This window comes from Mustela nigripes, chromosome 5, assembly GCF_022355385.1.
Source record: "Mustela nigripes isolate SB6536 chromosome 5, MUSNIG.SB6536, whole genome shotgun sequence".
Taxonomy (NCBI): Eukaryota; Metazoa; Chordata; class Mammalia; order Carnivora; family Mustelidae; genus Mustela; species Mustela nigripes.
The window spans coordinates 83,150,624-83,171,477 of record NC_081561.1 but is presented as its reverse complement, the minus strand read 5'-3'; the positions used below and the strand labels follow the sequence as shown (position 1 = coordinate 83,171,477).

Here is a 20,854-nt window from a genome sequence, read left to right as displayed (position 1 = left end):
ACAAAACCCAAATATCAAAGCTAGCCAGGAATATTCTAAAAATAGTGAACTGTACTCCAATCTACTAAGTGCTAAGAAAGTGGCAAATGATGTAGAATTCTCAGGAAATAAAAATCCAAGCACTTAGTATCAAGTCAATGGGATAGTGCATTTCCAAATCTCTGTGTGAGATGAAGCTTGTGTGTGACCCCCTCGGGTTATAAATGACACTTCTGAGATAAGGACACTTCTAAACACAATCATGGACGCAGATAGCCGCAATCCCCATTCCTTTCTGGCACACTGTTGAAGGACAATGGTGAAGGAAATCCTTTCAGTGGTCAGAACTGAATAGCAGTTCACATGGCTGCTCATTTTGCTTGGAAGGAGAATTGGCCAGACATGTGATTACATATCCATTCATGGGAGAAGGCTAATGATTTGGCTGGATGCTCAGGCACTAAAAATGGGTGACAAGAAAGTCTGGGGAAGAGAAATGTAGATAAATTTCCCTGAATAGGCAAAAAATGTGAAGATGCTTGTGTTCCATGTGAATGACTTCCAAAGGTGACCTCAGCAGAAGAAGATTTTAATAATCAAGTGGATAGGATGGCCCATTCTGTGGATGTCAGTCAGCCTCTTTCCCAGCCACCCCTATCATCGCTAAATGGGCTAGTGAACAGAGTGGCAATGGTGGCCAAAATGGAGGTTATAGGTGGGCTCAGCAATGTGGACTTCCATTCACCAAGGCCAGCCTAACTACATCATGGCTGAGTACCCAGCCTGCCAGCAGCAGAGACCAATCCTGACTTCTCTGATGTCACACCATTCCCCAGGGTGATCAGCCAACTATCTGGCAGGCAGATTACATCCAAACCTCCCGTCATGGAAGGGACAGCCTCTTGTTCTTACCAGAGTATACACTTAATCCAGATACAGATTTGCCCTTCCTGCACACAATGCTTCTACCAAAATAATCATCCGTGGACTTACATAATGCCTTATCCATCATCATGGTATTCTACACAGCACTACTTCTGATCAAAGAACTAACTTCACGGTAAATGAAGTATGGCAGTAGGCCCTATGTTCATGGAATTCAATGGTCTTACCATATTCCCCAATACCCTGAGGTGACTGGCTTGATAGTGGAATGGCCTTTTAAAGACTCAGTTCTGGTCCCAGCTAAATGGTAACACTTTGCAGGGCTTGAGCAAGGTTTTCCAGGAGGCTATAAACGTAGTGAACCAATACATGTACTGGTCCTCCCATAGCTGGGGTTCATAGATCCAGAAGTCAAGGAGCAGAAATGGTAGTGACACTACTCACAATTAGCCCTAGTGACCTCCTGGCAACATTTTTGTTTCTCGTCTTCCCAACTTTATGCTATGCTGGCCTAAAATCTTGGTTCCAAAGGGAGTAATGCTTCCACTGGGAGACACAGTAATGATTTCATTGAATTGGAACTTAAGACTGCCACTCAGCTACTTTGGGCTCTTTATGCCCCTAAATCAGCAGGCAAAGAAGGGAGGTACTATGGTGGCTGAGATGATTGGCCCTCATGACCAAGGAGAAATTACATTGTCACTGCATAATGGAGGTAAGGAAGAGTATGTTTGGAATATAGGAGATCCTTCTAGGAGTCTCTTACTGTTACCACACTCTTTGATTAAATTTCACTGGAAAACTTCAACAACCCAGTGCAGACAGGACTACTAATGGCTCAGACCCTGTTGGGAAGGAAGGTTTGCATCACCTTATTAGGCAAAGAACCACAACCAGTTGAGATGCTTGCTAAAGACAAATAGGTAGTAGACTAAAATAGTTATAAATACCAGTTGTGACCCCATGACCAATTACAGAAACAAGGACTGTGATTCTCATGAATATTTCCTCCTTATTTGTTATGAATATGTTTGTGATTGTGTATGTAAATCCCTTTGTTTTCCTCCCTCTCTTATCCCATTATCATGTAACATAAGATTCATTGACTTTATATCACAGTATTTAAGAATTGTGAACTTCATATCACAGTATTTAACTTATAGGATATCAAAAAGAATAAACATCCCATAGGAACTTCACATCCTCTTCTGGGGAAAAGGTTATTAGGTTTTCAGTTAAATGCAGGATAGTTGTTCCATATTAGGTGAAAGTATTGACCTTATTATAGTCTTTGTATGAAGATTAAATATAATTTAAGAAGATGCATATGTGTGCCAAATTCACAGGAAATGAGCTTGTGGTAGTTAATTTTATGTATCTACTTGGCCAGGCCACAGTGCTTAGATATTTGGTGACACATTATCTTAGATGTTTCTACAAGAGTATTTTCTCTATGAGGTTAACACTTAAATCAGTGAACTTTGAGTAAAGCAGATTGTCCTCCATGATGTGGGTGAGCTTTATCCCAACAGCTGAATGGCAGAAGGCTTTAACAGGACAAAAACTGACCTCCCTTGAGCAAGAAGGAATTCGATCAGCAGATGACCATCAGACTTGAGCTGCGACATTACTTCTTTCCTGGGTCTGTAGCCAACCAGTCCACCCTATAGATTTTGGACTTGACAGCCTCTATAATTACATGAACCAATTAAAAAAAAAAATCTTTCTCCCTGTCTCTCTCTGCACACACACACACACACACACACACACACACACACATACACACATACACGTAATAATATGTACATTTATGTATATACATGTATATACATATGTAAACACACACTATTAGTTCTGTTTCTCTGGGGAATCCTGACTAACATACATGGAGGTCCATATAATCACAGTGATCCAAAAATGCAGTTGCTCACCGACCTGCTCCTTGTACATGCACATGGTCATTCTGCTATGACACACTAGGAGCACCTGGGTGACTCAGTTGGTTAAGTGTCTGCCTGCAGCTCAGGTTATGATCCCAGGACCATGAGATCAAGTCCCACAGCGAGCTTTCTGCTCAGGGGGGAGCCTGCTTCTCCCTCTTCTCCCCACTCATGCTCTCTTGTGTGCTGTCTCTGTGGCTATCTCTGTCTCTGTCTCTCTCTCAAATAAATAAATTTAAAAAGTAAAAATAAATAAAATAAAACAACATACTAGATGCTGCACAACAGGGACCCTTTTATCAAGGCCCTACCATTGTGTAGCAAAGAATATTTTTAAAAGAAAATAAAGTAGGAGTGTTTTGTAATAAATGTTCATTCAGGGAAATGTTCATCTTGGGGAATCATTGTTAGTTTAATGACAGAAATCAAAGAGGCTATGTCAGCCTGCTTTTCTATAAACCAAATTCATATGGTATCATTAATGAGGAGGGTTTTCCCTACCTTTATTCCTATGTATCTACAAATACACTGGGACATCTTGCTACCATCATCTACTGAAGGCACATCTGCTTTCACAGATTCTGCAGGGCAATCATTGAAAGCTGGTCAGAGACTTTGAGAGAGAGCGCCAATTGCACCACTCTGGGAAAGATAGTTTGCTATTTCTTTAAACTTTAAAAAAGCACAGTTCTCCTTAGTCAACTACCAACATTTTACGAATGTGATCATTGCACACCTGCAAAACTGGGGAAGTTCATAAAAGGAACAGGCCAGAGTGCCTTCAGCAGAAAGCAGAAGTATCATGGAACCTAATGGATTCTCACTTTAAAATTCTTAATAGCAAAGAATTGGGGTAGGCAATGGAAAATTTAGGGAGCAAGTTTGAAAGGGGAGAAAAAAGAGGATACATTTTTCTGACCTGTTGGAAGATTATCTGTCATTCTTGGAATAAGAGTCCAAATTGGCTTTTTACCAAGCTGGGCAGAGGAGAGCCTAGATGGCCACCCTCCCAATGGTTTGATTTCCTGGACTTGACAAAGTATCCATTGAATGTTATCTGTAAAAAAGAGTATGTATTACAGTTTTCTCAAAAAATGGTTATTCAATATGATTGTTCAGTGACCTCATTAGACCAAGGGAATAGCCTTGATTTCAAAATCTTCATTGTACATCATTCATAAAATTTAGTGCCTCAGTTTTCTGAAGTTGAGTAGCATAATATGTAATATGTAACAAAATGCCTGAACTCAAGAGTTTTTTGTTTGGTTTGATTTTTCTCTTGCTTTTCATAGTGAGTTGTAAAGGGATTGCTAAGAAAACGTACCCTTGATTATTAGGTAAAGGCAGGAAAATAAAATTTGTTTTTAAATTCTGTGCCCAGCAATATATCAGGGGCATACCACTAAGTCATTTCATTTATTAAGCACTTGGTTTGGGCCACACACTCTTCTGGGCACCAGAGATACTATGGAGAATAAAATAGATATTCCTGTCTTAGAGAGACTGCTTTCTAGTGCAAGGAGACAGACAATGAACTCACAAAAAATGCCAGATAATAAAACTAATATGCAGATAATTGAAATAGGGTGAATGACAAATGATGGCCAGCTGGTTAGTTTAGGTCCACTGTGTAAGTGATATTTACTCTAAGACCTAAACAGCAAGAAGGATCTAGCTATGGGAGCACCAGGAGGAAATCACCCCAGGGGGAGGGCATGGCATAGATAAGCTCCCAAAGACAGACACAAGGTTGGCTTTGCAAAAGGAAGAGAGCCAAGATGGCGCCAGCCTGGAGAGCAAAGGGAAGAGTGGAAAGGGGGAAGCAGAGTAGGGCCTGATTAAAGACCATAAGTCAGGCAAGAAACATGAATCTTGCCCAGGTGGTCTCATCTTCAAGGAACTCAACAGTCCAGAGAGGCACTTGAGATGTAAATAACTAAGCCACAAAATCCCTAACTAAGGCTATAGTGGGGGGCGGTAGGTAGAGAAGGGGAGGTTCCAAAGGATTAGACGCATGAGGTTGTTCTCGGAATTCAAGAATTTTCTTTTAGATTTATCTTTTTCTAGACAATCGCAGCTATAGGAGTACTTTCAGCTTAGTCCTCACTTGAAAATTTAAGTCTTCCAAATGGTTAAATTTGCCCAAGACTATATTCTAATGGCATTTGGGCATAGCTGGGCCTTAGAGAAAGTAGAAGTATCTGTAAGCTTACATTTGCTTTTGGGAAAACACTGTCCAATTTAGCCAAATACATATGGACCATGCCCTCCTGGAGTGTGGCAGTGTTGCCTATCTTGGGTATCTTTCTTAGAACCAGGACTAAGCACACCACCTGGCACAAAACAGTGCTCCATAGAGGTCTGAATGACTAAAACTAACAGGCCACACACACTTGGGTGGACCTGGTTCTTCTTTCCCTGACAAGTTGAATAACAGAGGAAAAACATCTTCTGTGCTAGCTAGCCTTCTCTGACCTGCTTTCAGTGACCCCACCCTCTCAATAGGCCCAAATGTACTTTCTATTGTCTCCCATACACCCTAAACAATTAAAAACTCTGCTGGGTTGGCTTTTAGCTTAGTCCCTGCTTTTTTTACTTAAACTTTAGCTTTGCTTGATAAATGAGTATTTATTCCCTTATCATGGCATTTAGTACTTTGATACAACCCATTCTGGAGCATTGTCTGTGGGGAGATCAAAAGAGGAGGGGGACATCTGAAGAACAAAATGAATTGTCTTTTCAGGCCTTTGATAGAAGTCCCATCATGCCGGCCTGTCCTTGGCCTAGCAGATTAAGTGGCCCATACGGTTCATGGGCTTAAAGCACAGTCCATAACCATTATTTTCTTGAGTTGTGGGAGCCATTTGTGTTGTATGATATGTTCTGTTTGTAGCTGTGATGTGTGCAGGGTGGGGGGGAGGAGCATGGACATGTCTTAGGCCCTGCATGAGATTCCAACCTGAATGAGGCCCTTACTAAATTCTCTATTTCAGTTACTTTTTGTAACTTATATGAAGTTAGCACCCCCATTATACAGGTCAGCAAGGCTCAGAGAATCCTTTGTTTAGGATCTCACAGGTCAAATGAGCCTCAGGGGTAGCCCACGAACAGGGACCACAAGGAGCCCCGCCTTCAGCAAGCTGCAGACATTCCAGAGCTTGCTAAGGGAGGTAACATAAAGGTATATGTAACTTCCACTCAGGATTGAAATTAAGAGGAAATTCCCTAAACTGTATTATATTCAAATGATCCCCGTCAACCTTCCACCAGCCATCCTATCACTGGTTTTCCCATTTCGGTTACCGTTAGATTTATCTTATTTTGTTCCGGCAATTTGTAGGCAGGGTTTACAGGAAAACAATCCTTGGTTGGGACGAGCTTCTGTTGCTGCTTGCTAGATAAATTATAGGGTCATAAATGGGAGAGATTTAGGGAGAGATTTATTCTGGGCAAATTAAAGCTTTCAGGTTTCCCTTCAGTCTGGCAAAAGCTGTCTGCCAAAAATCCAGGTTCCTTATTTACTCTTAGCACATGGTAAATGGAGTCGGGCTGAAAGAGAGCCCTTTATACTGTCTCCATGTAGGTTACAACTTTGATATGTGTGTCTCAGAAGGATCCAGCCTGGGAAGACTTTTCAAGCCTGTGCTGCCTGGGACCGACAGGGAAAGGGAGTGCAGGTGTGTATTCACCTGGGACAGAGTGAAGGAAGATGTTCTGAAGGCCAAAGCCAGCTGGATTTGCTTGTCTCAATGCCTGGCATTTTATCATTACAAATCAATATTTTTGAATTGACAGAGGCCTTTTAAAACACAAATGCCTGAGGCACCTGGATGGCTCAGGAGGTCAGAGGCTGCCTTCTGCTCCTGATGGCGATGGGGTGGGGCAGGGAGTCCTGGGATCTAAAGGGGTCTGGCTCCCTGATCAGCAGGGATCCTGCTTCTCCCTCTCCCCACCCCTGCTCATGCTCTCACTATCTCTCTCTTTCCTTAAAAAAAAAAAAAAAAAAAAAAAAAAAAAGATGGGGATAAGGTGGGTTTTCAGCCTGTGCTAGACCCCTTGGTTTGTTGTTAGCTAGATTACCATACCTCCCCTGTTGAGAGCTACCACCAGCCTCCTTTCCTGATTGAAATAAAAAACTTACTACCAGACCATGACCCTATCCCCCACCAGCTTTCCTGTGGTGTGACTTTCTAGGAGAGGGAGATACAGAACATTGGTGTCATTCCCTCCCTCTGTGAGATTGTTCTACCCTGTGCCAGATTATAGCTACCCTTGTCTAAACGCTCATCCATCCCCCAGCTATATGAATTTCCCATTCCAACTTCCAGCTTCTTCCCTTATATGTCTGTGCGTGTAAACTTGTTCATGTTTAATAAGCCAGGGGTATTTTTAAAAAAGCAAATATCCTTTGGAGGAGTAACAGTTGAGTTATCGATCACACGTTGGTTTGAATGAACTTTCCAAAACATACTGGAATGTGTCACCTTAAAAGCCTTGGTGGGGGAAAAAAAAAAAAAAAAGTAAAAGCCTTGGTGGGATAATTTTCCTTGTGGCTTTTAATCCTTTCTCAGTAGGGCTCAGTGTGCCTTTGTAGGTGACTTCCCACCTGTCCCCTCCCTGGGTGAGTGCTGTGCATCTGCATACCTCCTGCATCTAGCAGTGTCTGAAGCATAGTTCTGAAAGAATCTGTTGATGGATGGATGCACTCAAGCCATGCCTAGAGCTGTACCAGAAACAGAGATACCTGTACAAACTAATACTTGGCAGGCCTTTAAGTGAACACATTTTTAAAACATTGTTAATTCCATAAGTATGGAGATTGGAGAAGGAGAGGCAGTGAGAGGGACAGACAGATTTATGCCACTGGGATTTTTTTTTTTTTTTTTTCGTGTGAAAGTGCTGTTTTGGATGCCTGGGTGGCTCAGTCGGGTAAACATCTGCCTCCGGTTCAGGTCATGATCGCAGGATCCTAGGGTAGATCCCCACTTTCAGGCTCCTTGCTCAAGGGACTGCTTCTCCCTCTGCCTGCCACTCTTCCTGCTTGTGCTTTCTGTCAATTACATACATACATACATACATGTACGTACATACGTATGTACTTACATATGCACTGTTTTGTTCTCGCAGCAGTAGCAAGGACCCTGTGCATTTTGCTTGTGCGAGAGGTCCAAGTAAAGACCTTATTTCCAAATCATTCCAGAGATGCTACATGGCACCTCAGAGTTCGGTACTTGTGCTTTCTTCTGCCTAAAATGACATTCCTCTTTGGTCCCCAGCTGACCTTTCCAGGATCAGCCCAAATATTACACCTTTGTGGGAGACTTTCCTCAACAACTACACGTTTGCTGCTTTTCCCCAGTAGAAAATTCCCCTCTCTCTTCTCCTAAGGTAGATGGCTGGGACCCCTGTTTTAACACTCACCATATCCTCTCATAATTTCTGCATGTGATCCCCACTCAGAATGACAGCTTCTGTGAATCTCAAATAACGGGATTAGTCATATTTGTGTCCCTTGAGCTTAATATTCATACTTACTTAATAAATGCTTGTTAAATGCTTGCATGAACAAATGGAAGGAAGGGAGGCGGAGAGGGAAGGAGGGAGGAGGGGTGGACAGGAGGGAAGGAGGGGGAAAGCCAGGGAGAGAGGGGAGGAGAATCAGGTCAATACCTCCTGGGGCGATTAGCTGAGAGCAGGGCTTTGAGACAGCTGGCATTAGCAGGGAGGAGGGCGGAAGGCAATACTTCACAGTCTGCAGGACCACAGAGCTCAGGGGGGCTGTGGGTGGGAAGCGAAGCAGGAGAGGCACCGCAGCTCACTCCAGTGACGGAGAAGGGTTATAGGGAGGAGATAAATCTGATTTCAAAAGCAAGTTTCGCTACTTCACAATTTTACCTATCATCTGCTCAACTCGGAAGAAAAATAACAATTGCCTAATCATCAATAGCTGAAGAGTGCTGTTAGCACAACCCAAGGTCTCTCCACTAGACAGCCACATGTACGGTATGTCGCAAAACCCTATTCCAAGGTTCTTCCAGTGAAGAGCCCTGCTTTATGCAAAACCACAGTCTTGGGAAAGAAATAGGCCCTGCAGAAATAAAGCACGTGGTTTTGTGAGTTTTAATAACATTGAAACTTGCTATTCTGAAGTAATGTGTTTCTCTCATAGTTATCTCTTCAATCTCGTCCTTACCTTCTTTATGCCTGTCACTTTCAACAATTAAGAGCACGAAACATAGTAACCACTATAGGATCTGTGGTCTATAGACTCTTTAACTACCATTGCTGATTCCTTACTACAATAGCTCTTGTGAATAAGCTTATTTGCTATCATCTTTTTCTGTTTGATGAATACTGTAAAAAAAGGGGGGGGCGTGCATTTGGTGACAACCTTCAACAAAAACTGATGCATTTAGTTACTCTCTGGAGTAATAATTATGTTTTTTTGGTGCTACACTTTTTTTGGTGATGGTTCAGGAAAAGGATGCTATTAGCATCAATGAAAGAATCAGTCAAACTGTGCACATAATTGTTCTGAAATTTGGGGCCCTTTGGGCAATACAAAACAATTATATTGTCTTTACCAATGGAAAGTATTCTAACTAGGAACTGAAGACACTATAGAACTAACACACTTAAGAAGTAGTCAAAGAGCTAAGTCCTTATACAAATATTTTTGGGGACGCCTAGTGACTCAGTCGGTTAAGTGTCTGACTCTTGGTTTCTGTTCAGGTCATGAACTCAGGGTCATGGATGGAGCTCAGCTTTGGGCTTCCCGCTTAGAAGGGAGTTGGCCTGAGGATTCTCTCTCCCTTCCCCTCTGCCTCTACCTGCCCCCTTGTTTGTGCTCTCTCTCTCAAATAAATAAATCTTTAAAAAATATATTTTTCAAAATATTTGCTTTCGCATGTTGAGAAATACCAGGAATTTGTTTTCTGAGCCTGCGAATTAAAAAATGAAAAGGGTCCTATCTTCGTAAAGCTTTCAGGTTTCAGTATTTACAGTCCTTCCTTAAGGAAAATTAAAGTAGAAGAACTAAATGATTTTCTTAAGCATTAAAATATACATGCACTGGAAAATGATTTGTTTCCATGCAAACTTTATATCTTGGCGAATCATTTCCATTTGAGTGTTTTGATTGCAGTTTCCCCACTATGAGGCATAAATGAGATTACTGGCTTGGAGGAGTGGGGAGGTAATTAGCCTACCTCCTATCAAGCCATCTGTATTTTCTGTGACTGCATAAGGTGTTGTGGAGAAATTACCTGGAACTGATTAAACCTCAGGAGAAGTGGGGGAAATTCTGCATGCCAGAGTGGTTCTGCCAGAGAACACGATCGCCCTCTGGGTTGCACTTCCAAGCATAATTTGGTGACGCAACTCTGACCACTTCGCCACCAGGGAGTAAGAGGAAAGGGGCCGGATTCCTCCTTTAGGAAGACGACCTGGACCAAAGAAAGAGGCTGGCGACAGGAAGGAAGACCAGATCAAGCCTTTGAGTAGCGTCCACAGGGCTACCCAAAGCCCATACAGAGTTAACAGGCACGCGTCACACACCGTTCCCCGTCTCCCGCCCCAACTCCCCCTACCCCATCCACCCGCCGCTGTGTGTCACCTTCCTGTTCGGAAGTCTTAGTAGGTTGCTGGGACAGAACAGGGGGCGCCTGCTCCACCCTTCAGGTATCCGGTTGGAAGAAAAGCCAGTCTCAACAACTTGAGTCTCTACGTTAAATGATAAGTTTAGCAGACCTTCCGTCTCCAACTGCTGAACATTAGGGTAGGGGGAGGAAGGAGAACATCAGACGTTTCTTTTCTGTTCCAACCACAAATCATACGGTTGTGCCTCTTCTCTATTCCTCTTAGAGCCCTCTAACTTGAATTCCACGTTCCTTCTGGAATGCACGTGGCAGAGCGTCTTTGAAAATATGAAGGCTCTGCATGTGTTTTGAATTTTTTCTGGACTGATTTGTAATGATGATCAGTCAAGTAACATTTCTTGTGTGTCTTGCTGGGGGTGTAATAAAGTCAGGACGCTGAGGACTGTAATTTTCTGAGTGATGTTGCAATGGAGAGAATAAATGGCCTAGTGTTGAACTTTGCAGCTTGCTCCTTCCTGTATGTAAATTGCCTTCATATAAAGTGGGGTGCCTAACAGAGGACGGCTGCCTCTGACTCTTCTGCTCCCTGTCATCTCAGTTTTCAGCCTTATCAGGCACATAGCAGGGAGGCTGTTCCAACCATAACTGAGCTCTACCTCCAACCTCCAGAAAGTAATCCCCAACCTTCATATCCTAGGCAACCTGAAGAATGAAAGAGGAAGCTCTAAGATCCCCTTTGAAAGGTTTGTGTACTTTTATTACTTTAATTCAGAGGGAAGGGGTAAAAGGAAGATGCTTTAGAGGATCTGAGGTTTCTTGGCCTGGGGAAGGCACAAGAGGTGGGGATGCAGTGGGGGAGGGGTCTGATGGAAGTTTTCTCAGTTTCATACTTTAAGACCAAACAAGCAGAAATCTTGGTGCAGGCTGGTATTTCTTTGCAGTCTTTGCAAGATTTGCTCTCTTTTTTCTTTTTATTAAGTGCAATTAGCCAACCGATTAGGTTTTGATGTAGTGATCAGTGATTCACGGGTTGCCAGTGCAAATTTGCTGGCTTAAAACAGGGCTGCATGGTGTGGGAGCAGGAACCGGCTGGGCTAGTTGAAGTGGAACACGGAGTATGGGGGCCATCAGCAGTAACAAAGTCGTATTATATGAAGAATCCATGGAAGAGGAAGCAGGAATGGGCCAGTTACTGTGATTTGGAGTTTCCTAAACCCTGCCTGAGGTTGGAGCGTCAATTTCAGGCACCTGAGAAGTGCTTTTTTAGGTCGGTGCTGAGCAACACTTCCCAGCCACTCTCCAGGAGAGATGATGTGTGTTCCCTTCTCCCAGTCTGGAGCTGTTGTAACTGAGCAAACCAAGAAGCAGCTGAGGCTACAGATCATATTAGGGCAAATGAGGTGGTTGTGCCTGCAAAACAAATCCCTGCCCAGGACGAAAGAAAACCCGCTTCACAGGCTATTCTTGGTTTGACAGCTGGTGTTTCAGAGGGTGTCAGACCCAGTATGCAACTCCAAGATGGCAGGGCCCTTGACAGTCAGGGGTCACGGCAGGGCAGGCCACGGCAGACAGCACGGGCAAGCGCCAGGTACCGGCCCTGCAAACCTTGGTAACTTGCCGCCGTCTCTCGCTCTGGCCCAGTTGCTGTGCTCGTGGCTTCCCCGGCCAGCGCTGGCCCGAATCCTCGCGCCGCGGTCGGACTGCAGCGCCCAGGCATCTCCCAGCGGCGGGGTTACTGGAAGGCACCGCTCCGCCGCTCTACCGAGCCTCCCCCTCTCCTCCGCTTTCTGGAGCGCAGGCACCCGGCTAATCTTTCGCGAGTGCTCGCGTCCAGTTTATCGCAGATAAACTGGGACTCGAGAGAAAGAGCAAGGTGGTTAAACTGTAAGAAGACTCCCGGGTCAGCCCTGGAATAAACCGGAGAAGGGCCGGGGAAGACGAGGACAAACTGAGGGTTTTAAAGACAATGTAACGCGACCTCGCTACGTTGTCAGGTGGGGGAGCGGGAAAGGGGATGGGGAGTCGCCGGTGCCCGGGGTCACGCCAGGTCGGCGCCTAGCGCAGAGCCACCACTCCCCGAACTTGCCACTTCTTCACGTGTTCTTGGCGTGGCGGAGATTAAAGATGCAAGAGAAAAAAATTACATGCGGAACGGACAGAATGTTCTCAAAGATGGGGGGGGGGGGGTAAAAAGTGAAATGCAGATTGTACTTTTTTTTTTTCTTTAGTGCAGAGACGACTTTTATTTCCGCCCCCTCCCCTACACATTCCTGACCTCTCCCTCCCCCTTCCCTCTTTCTTTCCTTCCTTCCTCCGCTTCCAAGTTCTGGGATTTTGCAGCCTTGCTTGGCTTTGGCCAAAAGCACAAAAAAGGCGTTTTCGGAAGCAGCTCGGCCGTGCACAAGGGCCATTTGTTTGTTTTGGGTCTCGGGGCAGGAAATCTTGCCCGGCCTGAGTCACGGCGGCTCCTTCAAGGAAACGTCAGTGTTCTCCTGTCGCCCTCGCCCGCTGCGCGCCCGGCCGCCGCTGCCCATGGGGGAGATGCAGGGCGCGCTGGCCAGGGCCCGGCTCGAGTCTCTGCTTCGGCCCCGCCACAAAAAGAGGGCCGAGGCGCAGAAACGCAGCGAGTCCTTCCTGCTGACTGGCCTGGGTAAGCGCCGCGCCTGCCACGCGGGGACTGTTCCGCTCCGCCGCTAGTCGCTCGGCTCCCGCGAGTAGGAGCGGGGCCGGGGGGGGTGGGGGGTCCGGTGGGGTGGGGAGTGCGCGTTCTCAGGGTGAAGGAACTGAGGCCGGGAGAGAAGGCGGCAAAAGCGGGGGTCCCACCGGTTGTCCCGAACCCACGGTGACCCCGCAGATGAGAGCGCGCGGGGCTACCCTCGGCCGACGGACACCTCTGGCTGGTGGTGCACGGCCGCCGGGTCGGGGCTGATGAGGCTGCTGGGGAAGTTAGGGGAGAGGGCCGGCTCCGGGACCGGGAGGAAATCGGCAGTCAGGGTTTGACTAACTTAAGCGGGCACAGAGCCACCCGCTGGCGGAGCACCGGGCGAAAAGCGCCCTGTGCCGCGACTCTGATTTCCTAGCTGGGTGGAATAAATGAGAAAGGTGGAAAATTACCCCGGACTCTCCCTGCCCCCGCCCCCTCCGCCTGCGGTTTCCCTCTCCCTGCCGGGGAGCGGAGAGAGGCAGATAACAGTCCCGCGCCGGGCCTCCCGGGCAGTCCCTGCGCCCGCCGCCCCCGCCCCGAGCTCGCCCTCGGGCGGGGGGCCGAACCGCCCTCCACCGCCGGCCAAGGAGAAGCCTGCCTGGCGCCGCGGCCGCTGGAGGTGGGGCTTGGGGCGGGGACTGGGCGGGGCCTCTTCCGCATTGTCGCGTGGGCCCCGCCCCTGCGGCGGCTCAGGGCTTATAAAGCAGGCGGCGCGGCGCGCGGGCAGTGTTGGCTGAGCCGGTCTCCCGTCACCAACGTCTCGCTGCGCTCTCTCTGCGGAGATGACGGTGAAAACCGAGGCTGCTAGGGGCACCCTCACTTACTCCAGAATGAGGGGAATGGTAGCAATTCTCATCGGTGAGTGTAGGAATTTTACTGAACTTCTAGGACACGCGAAGAGGACATGTTTTTAGGGTCGCGCATCAGATTAGTTTGTGCGGCGTCGGACGTTATGAAGCCATCTAGACGTTTATTTATTTCTCCTCTCTTAATTCACAGCTTTCATGAAACAGAGGAGGATGGGCCTGAACGACTTTATTCAGAAGATTGCCAATAACTCCTATGCATGCAAACAGTAAGTTTTGGGAAGGATTGGGAGAAATAAAAATAAGTAGTAAAGTTTCATTTTACCAGCCCTAAAGACACAATCTCATCAGAAGGTTGATCAGGAAGCTGAAACCTTCCCAGAGGGTGGGAATCTTTTCTGTTTTAAGTCCCAATTGAAAACATTTTAGACGTTAAAACTAATGTGCTCATTTGGCCTGTCCTAGAGCTGAAAGATAAAGTTTCATGTTGGCTTAATTCACCCCCTGTTAACATGAAGAACAACCCTCATCCTTGTATTTAACTGGGTTTATTATTTTCTTTAACTGAGTTACTTCTTTGGGTGTTTTTAGTTGAAACGCTCCGAAGAGGCGGGGTGGGGGGCGGGGGAGCGGCAATTGAGCCCGAAACTTACTACTGGTGTTAGTGTGCCCCCTCGTGTCGAGTTAAAGAAGTTCTAAGTTGTTCCTTTCTCTGCAGCCCTGAAGTTCAGTCCATTTTGAAAATCTCCCAACCTCAGGAGCCTGAGCTTATGAATGCCAACCCTTCTCCTCCAGTAAGTATTCTCTCTTTGTGATGCTTCTGTAGAGGAATCTTGTAAATGAGTCAGTTAGTATTCCTACATCGATGGATTACAGTAGCATTTCTAGAAATTAGTATCAAGGCAGGAATGCCTAGTTAATGGCATAACAAGTGACATAAGCAGTTATTTAACTATTGAGTCAGTGAAGTGTTTTAAAAGGCCTATTGCCTAAAAGTCTTATCTGGGTACAACAATTGTGTACAATTTCCGTACTCTCATACAGTAGTCTTGGTTAAGTTTGGGAGAGGTGGTGATGACTTGCCTCAGTCATTTGCAGATATAACACCTTTTACATTGTCTGTCCTTTATCCTTGTCTTCCTTTGAAGCAAGGGTATTAAAAGAAAACGTTTTCTTTTACAGCCAAGTCCTTCTCAGCAAATCAACCTTGGCCCATCATCCAATCCTCATGCTAAACCATCTGACTTTCACTTCTTGAAAGTGATTGGAAAAGGCAGTTTTGGGAAGGTAATGTCAGATCTGAAGACCTAATGACTTCCAGTCTTTCATGCATTCATTTTACATTCTCCCTGGGTGTAGATAGCAAAATGATTTTTTTTTTTTAATTGACATTCCAGGTTCTTCTAGCAAGACACAAAGCAGAAGAAGCATTCTATGCAGTCAAAGTTTTACAGAAGAAAGCCATCCTGAAAAAGAAGGAGGTACGGAATGCACTGGATGGATTGGAGTTGGAGATAGACATTCATTTAATGGTTTTACCTTGGAATTCTGGTACCAAGTTGAAATTTGCCACTAAATCTTAATTGTCCTTTTTCTAGGAGAAACATATTATGTCGGAACGGAATGTTCTGCTGAAGAATGTGAAACACCCTTTCCTGGTGGGCCTCCACTTCTCTTTTCAGACTGCTGACAAATTGTACTTTGTCCTTGACTACATCAACGGTGGAGAGGTGAGTGGAAGGAATATGAGCTAACCTTTGAGTGTCTGGGCACAGCATTCTTGGTTTTAGTTGTAGAGGAAAGTTTTTCAATGATGGGGGGGAAAAGTTACCAGAATTAGCCTTTCCTTCAACCTGAAGGTTGCAAATAGTTAATAGACTATTTAAGGCCATTTCCTGCAATTGTCCCCTTTAGCTGTATATGTCGAGACTTAATTAAATGCATTGTTATCGAGCCTTGGCAACCCAGCCTAACTTTGTTCTGTCTCCTGCAGCTGTTCTACCATCTCCAGAGGGAACGTTGCTTCCTGGAACCGCGGGCTCGCTTCTATGCTGCTGAAATAGCCAGTGCCTTGGGTTACTTACACTCTCTGAACATCGTTTATAGGTGAGCTGGAGAGCTCTCAAGGTTACCTTTCCGGGTAGATAGGAGACTGAGCCCTAGCCTTCCACGGAGCCTTAAAATAAATTGTATATCTGTATAGCTCGGTCACCTAAAACCAGATCCCTTAACATGGGAGCTGCCTTGACTCCATGCCACCAGGAGCTAGCTGGCTAGGATTGTGCCTAATCCAGAATAGATTAGCAGAACAAGGACTCCCCTTTTTAAATTCACTATACAGCTACAGTGAATTGAAAATGCTTCTAAGTAACCCAAGCTATTATTTTCACAGAGGCTTTCTTATGAAATGAAATTAACTTACACAACTTTTTTGGTTTTTTACAGAGACTTAAAACCAGAGAATATTCTGCTGGATTCACAGGGACACATTGTCCTTACTGACTTTGGGCTCTGCAAGGAGAACATCGAACACAACGGCACGACATCCACCTTCTGTGGCACGCCCGAGGTAGGAGTGCTGTCCATTTGGTGTCCTGTCTGCCCCTTCCTGGGAGAGCCAAGTGCAAAAATAACTGAAACTACCAGAAGGGTGGGTTGTTCTTGGAGGTTTCTCAGTCCAGTTGAGTCCAAGGGAAATATGTGCTGTTTGATGCAGCATGAGAAATCCCAAGGCCTTACGTTGCTTTCATTAAGACCAGATGTTTGCAAAAGCCATGTCATGAAAGGTTGTAAATTCCAAGTAAGCGATCCGTTGGGTGCCCAGTCACTTCCTAAATATCAGCACCCATACCTGGCCAGTCAGCCTCCCAAGTCCCACAGTTATTGGGAAGTAATATAAAGAAATGTATCCTGGAAGTGGATTCAGGGTCTCAGCCCTTTCAAAGTGCAGGCCTGGCTGTGGGATTGCGCTGTTTCACAGTCTTCTAAACTCTGTCTTCTGGCTTTGTGTTTCAGTATCTCGCACCTGAGGTGCTCCACAAGCAACCTTATGACAGGACAGTGGACTGGTGGTGCCTGGGGGCCGTCTTATATGAGATGCTATATGGCCTGGTGAGTGGGTGCATTGAGAGCTATGGAATCTTCCTCCGTGGTTTCATAAGTCCAGACTTACCTGGGCGCCCAAGCCCCATTGCAGATCTGGTCGTTGTATTTTGCCCTTTTATCAGTACGCTTATCAGATGCTGATAAGAGAAGCCCACTGGTTATTTTATAAGTGTTTTAGAGTAAGCTCTTAGTGAATTTTTCTTTTGTAAATTCACCTTCCACCAGATATCTACCCCTTGATAAGGGTCCCAAAATAGTTTCAAAATCCAGGGCAAAGAATCTATTAAGGGAAAGGCTTTGTCAGATCTAGCTTAATCTAGTTGAAGACTTTTTCTCTGTTGGTGTGGCGCTTGCCGTACGAACGCTCCAACCGAGCATTCTCCCCCTTCTTTCAGCCTCCTTTCTACAGCCGCAACACAGCTGAGATGTACGACAACATTTTGAACAAGCCCCTCCAGCTGAAGCCAAATATTACCAACTCTGCCAGACACCTCCTGGAGGGCCTCCTGCAAAAGGACAGGACAAAGAGGCTGGGCGCCAAGGACGACTTTGTGAGTAACTTTTTCCTGTTCTCCTGGGCTCTCTGGGAAGCTGCCTGGACCCCACTGCCCTTCCTGAATTCCACCTGTCTAAATTCATCTCCTGTTTTCTTCTCGCCAGATGGAGATTAAGAGTCATGTCTTCTTCTCCCTAATTAACTGGGATGATCTCATTAACAAGAAGATTACACCCCCTTTTAACCCAAATGTGGTGAGTGTCTTTCTGAGTCTAGGAGGGCCCAAAGGGTGCTTCTTGAAATCAGGATTGGTGGTCGGGAGAAGAGGGCGACAGGGAAGACATTGGCAGATCTTTTATTCACAAATCATTGTTTTACCTAGATTAAAAAGTAGAAGTTTTGTCCCACAAGCTAACATAACCTTTCCACACATTCGTTGATTAAAGTACCAAAGGATAAAAAGGGAACACCCTCCTCGTTATGTAAACTTTGTGTGGCCTGTGGGTTTTGTGCCTGAAATGGAGGGTTAGTGTGGGAGTCTCCATATAGTACCCCAAAGACTGGAGCTCCAGTATTTAAAGCCCCAAAATGAGGATTTCCATGTCCTATCTGCACACAGAATTCTTGACACTGAGTGTCTTTCTTTTTTTTTTCTCCACCGTAGAGTGGACCTAGTGACCTGCGGCACTTCGATCCTGAGTTCACCGAAGAGCCAGTTCCCAACTCCATCGGCAGGTCTCCCGACAGCATCCTTCTCACAGCCAGTGTCCAGGAGGCGGCTGAGGCCTTCCTGGGCTTCTCTTATGCCCCTCCCATGGACTCCTTCCTCTGAACAGTCCTCGGGGTTGATCTTGAAGGATTTTATGTGTGTCCGTAAGCGTTTTTAGTTAGCCTCGTGGCGGAGCTGCCGGCTGACAGGACATCTTACAAGAGAATTTGCACATCTCTGGAAGCTTGCACATCTTGGCAATCTTATTGCACACTGTTTGCTGGAAGCTTTTTGAAGAGCACACCCTCCTCTCAGTGAGCTCATGAGGTTTTCATTTTTATTCTTCCTTCCAACATGGTGCTATCTCTGAGCATTGCGTGCCGCCTTGGACAGATGGCAGTAGTCTTAGTGGGTGACGCAGTTCTGAGAAGGGTTTTCGGAAGGGTCCGTCTGGGCCGTGATAACGAATCTTACGAAATGTGCCTTTTCTGATGAGATCGTGTTAGCTCCAAAGCTTTTCCTTTTGCAGAGTGTTTCAGTTCTTTATTTTTCCTTGTGGATTTCCTGTGTGAACAGTGGTATGAGTGTGGTATGCTTGATCCCAGACGGATTTCGTTCTAAGCCTCAATGTGACACTTGCAGGACACTACAATGTGGGACATTGTTCGTTTCTTCCATATTTGGAAGATAAATTTACGTGTAGACCGTTTGTTTTTGTTTTTTTTTTTTTGTAAGATACAGTTAATAACGAAAATTTATTGAAAATGGTCTTGCAATGACTTGTATCCAGATGCTTAAAGAAAGCATTGCTGCTACAAATATTTCTATTTTTAGAAAGGGTTTTTATGGACCAATGCCCCAGTTGTCGGTCAAAGCCTGGTATTTTTCATTGTTTAAAATGTCACCTGTAAAATGGGCATTATTTATGTTTTTCTTTCTTTCTTTCTTTCTTTTTTTTGCATTCCTGATAATTGTATGTATTGTATAAAGAAAAGTCTGTACATTGGGTTATAACACTAGTATATTTAAACTTACAGGCTTATTTGTAATGTAAACCACCATTTTAATGTACTGTAATTAACATGGTTATAATATGTATAATTCCTCCCCCCACCACCACACAACTTTTTTTGTGTGTGAAAAACCAACTTTGGTTTGCAATAAAACCTTGAAAAATATTTACGTAAATTGTGTCATGTGTGTTATTTTGTATATCTTGGTTGGGATGGGGTGGGGGAGTAATCAAGGGTCCCTTTAAAATTTATAAACCTGGGAGATGCTCCTGTGCTTTACAGCTCAGTGGTTGGCCTCCAACAGTAGCTACTTCAGACTCCAGGGGGCATAGAGTGGTCTCAAAGCCTGTTTATCTTCCCAGGTCTTCATATTTTATGATGTCAGTCATTCACAAATCCATCCAAACAAACCCGTTTCAATGTACAAATCTGTTTCACAAGGACAGCCACGAAGCCAAGTTCCCTGTGTTTATCACCTACCCTCTGAAGTTGGCTGTTTGTCCTGACATTTGGCTTGCCTAAAGAACAGGTATTTCTTTTGAGCAACTAATCTGAGTGCCTCCTCTGGGCCAAGCCCTGCCCTGAGTGCTGGGAATAGAGCAGTGGGCAAAGCACACAGATCTCTGCCCTTAAGGAGCCTCAGGGAAAAGGCAAACTTTTTAGTGTGTTAAAATGGATAGGAAGATAATAGTCTGCCAGCAGAATGCCACTGAAGAGGGTGGGGATGTTGGTCATAAAGGGAGACGTTCCCGAGAAGCTGACCTGGCAGGACTATAAGTTTCTGAGAGCACCCAGACCTGAACAGAGTGCGGGGCCAGCTCAGAGAGGGACCCCCGAGGTGCCAGTCCCTGGCTTAGCTCAGAAGCCTCTTGAGCTAAACCTACTGCCCCTGGGTCTGGTGTGCAGAGGCCACTGATGGGACCATCTCTCAGGACTATCTACTGAGGAAGAAGGGAAGATACTAAGATATTAAGAGATCATCATTTTGAGTCCAAATTAATTGTACTTTCTCACTTTTCTAGGCCTTTCACACAAATTCCTGGCAAACAAGGGAGTCCTCAAACAGTGGATTGCTGCTGCCTTTACCTCTAAGAGCTCTCGATTTGCTCAGGGATTCCCCCAGGGAAGTTGTGATCTTCTTCCCCTTGATACTGCTGCTTACATCTCACTTTACACACACACCCTCTCCCCAACACATCCCCTTCCAGGGCTTCTAAGGGCTGGACAGGTATTTGGAGATGACTGACTTCTCCCCACCAGCAATCCACTGAAGCAAGGGGATTGAAGCGAGTCGATGACTTCTTGCTGAGGGTGGGCACCCCCCAACCCCCGCATTTGAGAAACTGTTGAACCTACAGGCACTAACTACACACTAAATCCCCTCCCAGACCCACATGCCAAAGTCAACTGGAGAGACAAAGGGAATCTAAAGCCTGCATTTTCCTAATAAAGATTGATACCAGCTCTGACTGAGAGACTATTTGCCTGTCTTCTCTTCATTCTCATTATCAATAACAGTAATGCATTCCTTCTTGAACAAAGACTGGCTTAAATCACATTTTTATCGGAACACAGGCTGGGCGTCCCCAAAGTAATTATAGATAAGTCAGAGCGGCTAG

The 20,854-nt window shown here is 45.4% G+C and overlaps 1 protein-coding gene across 4 annotated transcripts in view; it reads left to right on the top strand.

The window, feature by feature from the left end:
• Positions 1-19,404, top strand: part of SGK1 (serum/glucocorticoid regulated kinase 1) — a 108,202-nt gene extending 88,798 nt beyond the window's left edge. Inside the window, exons 1-12 of one of the 4 annotated variants that reach the window (XM_059400761.1) lie at positions 11,024-11,145; positions 14,106-14,181; positions 14,631-14,706; positions 15,095-15,199; positions 15,310-15,393; positions 15,511-15,642; positions 15,906-16,018; positions 16,358-16,481; positions 16,928-17,023; positions 17,413-17,568; positions 17,678-17,767; positions 18,178-19,404. In XM_059400761.1, coding sequence (XP_059256744.1) covers positions 11,112-11,145; positions 14,106-14,181; positions 14,631-14,706; positions 15,095-15,199; positions 15,310-15,393; positions 15,511-15,642; positions 15,906-16,018; positions 16,358-16,481; positions 16,928-17,023; positions 17,413-17,568; positions 17,678-17,767; positions 18,178-18,345 — 1,254 coding nt within the window. In that variant the 5' untranslated portion in view covers positions 11,024-11,111 and the 3' untranslated portion in view covers positions 18,346-19,404. Of the gene's footprint in view, positions 1-11,023; positions 11,146-12,771; positions 13,053-13,819; positions 13,965-14,105; positions 14,182-14,630; positions 14,707-15,094; positions 15,200-15,309; positions 15,394-15,510; positions 15,643-15,905; positions 16,019-16,357; positions 16,482-16,927; positions 17,024-17,412; positions 17,569-17,677; positions 17,768-18,177 lie in introns of those variants that run through there. The other 3 variants (XM_059400759.1, XM_059400760.1, XM_059400758.1) reach the window with 3 other exon arrangements.
• The last annotated feature ends 1,450 nt before the right edge of the window (positions 19,405-20,854 follow it).